At 46.5% G+C, this 3,321-nt stretch overlaps 1 protein-coding gene across 1 annotated transcript; it reads left to right on the forward strand.

Annotated features, from left to right (window-relative positions):
• The first annotated feature begins 642 nt into the window (after nt 1-642).
• On the forward strand, nt 643-2,602 carry LOC115234035. Its single transcript, XM_029804738.1, has 2 exons — nt 643-1,560; nt 1,659-2,602. Exons 1-2 carry the CDS (start codon nt 1,123-1,125, stop codon nt 1,704-1,706), a joined length of 486 nt encoding a protein of 161 aa, XP_029660598.1. The 5' UTR covers nt 643-1,122; the 3' UTR covers nt 1,707-2,602.
• Nucleotides 2,603-3,321: the final 719 nt, after the last annotated feature.

Consider the following 3,321-nt stretch of genomic DNA (forward strand, 5'->3'; position numbering starts at 1 on the left):
CCGGGACCGAATGTCCGACGTCACCCATCGGCTCCGTGCCGCGACGCAAACGGAGCGACCGCCACCCGCGCGCCATTTCTCGACGGAGACTCGAATAATTGGGCCCGAGGCGCCCACGCGCGACCGCGCGCTCCGAATAGTTCACGCGCCCACCGTCACGCGTCGCATCGCGCAAACCGAAACCCGTAAGCAAGATACCCTTTGGTATATTATATAAGACCGGTGAGTCTAGCGAGAGAGTATTACTCGCCGAGATGAGCCGCAAGACAGACATTGAAGCGCTTTTTGGTAAACTATCCGATAGCTCCGACGAGCCGAAACGGCCTAAGCCGCCGCCCAAGCCGCCTGATAAACCGGACGGGTCGGCCCCCGCGGCCGGGAACCTCGGTCCAACGGTCGGACGCGGACCAACGCCGCAAGGCGATTATGCTCGCAAGTCCGCCGCCTCCGAGGCCCAGAATTCACATAATCTTACGTAAATATATTACAAGTACCGATAGCATTGATATCCATTTCAATAGTGAGCGGTGGATCATGAGAAAACACTCCGTCTTTCACGACGCGGATCGGGGTTAAAATCCAAACGATTTTTTTTTACTATTTTTTAAAGTTTATCATACATTATTACATCTATGCATTTAAAGAATGAGATTGACTTCCGGTTGCGACGTCGAGCAAGACGGTTCGAGTTGAGTGCGTTCTCTGGTTTGTGCCGATTTTGTGTTGAGTTGCCGCTTTTATAAATAGATCTGTTGCATAACAGCTCTATCGAAAGCTCTTCTTTCCCGATCAGTGTATTCGCTTACCACGTAGTCTAACCAGGAGACCGTTTTTCAAGTAATAATCGGTCTGCTACGCATCGGGCCTTTGTCCGGTGCGGGCCGGCCATCTTGCTCAATCTTTTCGCTCGCGAAACGCATTGTGCTGTGTTATTCTTTGTCAATGTTTTTTGACGCATTCAGCATCAAATCATCCCAGTGCATCGCTTTTACCTCTCGCCATAACCTAACTAATCAAATGAAATCATGCCGCCTCCGCGGGATAGAAGCCGGTCACCCGTAAAAAAAAGGCTTTACCGCCAAGGACGATAGTGATTCTGAAACGCAAGAAGCAATTCTAAATATGATTGCCAGCTCTGTTCCTCCACTGCCATGCGAGTCTCCGGACAGCGACATGGAGGCCGAGCCAACTCAAGAAAAATCTCTCACTTCACAGTCCAATCAGGAAAATAGTGTCGATAATGAACCCTCCTCGTCCGCCTCTAAAATCTCAAGAGATGCAAGTGACCAAGGCTACACTAGTTCCTCTACCCTCAAGAGACAATCCCGAAAAACCCAAGACGAGGAAAATTCAGTTCCAAAAAAGCTCAATGCTTCGAAGCAGATCCCAGACGCTGTCTTAGCAAACAGATATACCAAGTCTTCACAAGGACCTTATGAAATTGTTGTTACGTCCATAGGATCAATCAACTCTTCCATCCACCCTCTCACAGTGGGCCGTTTTCTCAGTTCCACTCTTAAAAAGGATATAACAGAAATCAAGAAACTAGGCTTCTCTAAAGTATCAGTACAATTTAAATCGCGGGAGGCGGCAAACAATATAATCAATAATCCAATTCTCAATTCAAATAACCTAATCGCCTATATTCCTTCTTACAGAGTATCGAGACAAGGAGTAATAAGAAATGTACCACTAGACCTCGCTGAAAATACTATTAAGGAAGAAATTGACAGCTCGGTTGGGATCATCTCCGTGCGGAGGCTCAGCAGAAAGATTATTGATCCATCCACAAGATCGGTGAGCTACTCACCCTCCAAATCTATCGCAATTACTTTTGAAGGTCAGACAGTTCCGCAGTTCCTCTACTTGTATATGGTCAGATATGAAGTTTCTCTCTTGATCTCCAAGCCTTCTCTCTGCTACTCCTGTTATCGATATGGACACATAAAGTCCCAGTGCAGAGGACAGCCTCGTTGTATCCACTGTGGGGATAAATCCCACGACAATACCTCTCCTTGCCAAAACATAAACCAACCTCCATCTTGCATCAACTGCAAAGGCCCTCACAAGACAAACGATCCTTCCTGTCCTGAATGGCTCTTACAAAAACAAATTCTCGAACTTGCCGCATACAAAAACATTCCTATCCTAGAAGCAAAAAACACCATCCGCGGAAACAACACCAGAAGATCTAACCATATCGACTTCTCAAATTTCCTTGAGCTTAGTAACTCTCCTACCCCAGACACCTTGTAAACCAATTCCTCATATCACTCATCCCCTCCCCCTCTTTCCCCGCAATCATATGCAAACGTTGTAAAAAACTTGCAAACGATACCCCACAACCCATACCACTCTTCTTCTTCTAACAACGGTTCCCCCTCTTCGCCCTCCTTCTCACCTTCGCATCCTCACCCTGCTACCAACAAAACTTCCCCCTCTCTTCTTCTTTCTCCCTCCCCTCTATATTCAAAACAATATAATCGTAACCGTAACCAGAACCGTAACCCCTCCTCCTCCAGCACCAATCAACGCTTCCCTCCAAACTCCCTCTTGATCTCCCCGGATGGCCGTCTCCCATCATATCCTAACGGCATCGCCTTCCACTCCCCCTCCTCCCCCTCCCCATCCCCCTTCCCCGACCTCTCCTCCACCAATCACTCCCCTCCTCCCTTTAACGCCCGCTTTCCCCACTTTTTTCCCCCTTCACCTGAACTTCAGCCATCCTTCTCCCCTTGGATACCACTCATAAAGACCATCTTAGAAAAAATTTCTCCACTCCTAAAAACTTTTGGGATTCAAGATGACCTATTTAAAATCCTCCAAGATCTTGAAAATTCTTGTCCTTCCACGCCCACGCTTCCTTCTTCCCATGACTCAATCTAATACAAACGCAGCATTAGATTCCTCCTTTCCCATCAAAATCTTACAGTGGAACTGCCACTCTATTTCAAATAAAATTGATTCGCTCAGATCAATTGCAAACGAATTCGATATCATCGCGTTATCTGAAACCTGGCTCAACCCAGATTCAGTACTCTCTCTTCAAAATTTTCATATCATTAAAAAAGACAGTCTTTCACGCAACTCAGGTGGGCTCGCCCTAGCCATCAAACAAAATATTCCCTTCAAAACTTTAGACGACTGCCTCCAAATCCATAACAAACTCGAATGTCAATCTATAATCATTCCGATTGGAAACCAATTCCTTCAAATCACCTCAATCTATAGATTTCCTCAATCCCCACTTCGCGCTACAGAGTGGAACGATCTGTTTATCTTCAGCAATTCCTATCCTACCTCTCTTTTAATTGGAGACTT

This window comes from Formica exsecta, unplaced genomic scaffold (genome assembly GCF_003651465.1).
Source record: "Formica exsecta isolate Colony F162 unplaced genomic scaffold, ASM365146v1 scaffold193, whole genome shotgun sequence".
NCBI classification, from domain to species: domain Eukaryota; kingdom Metazoa; phylum Arthropoda; class Insecta; order Hymenoptera; family Formicidae; genus Formica; species Formica exsecta.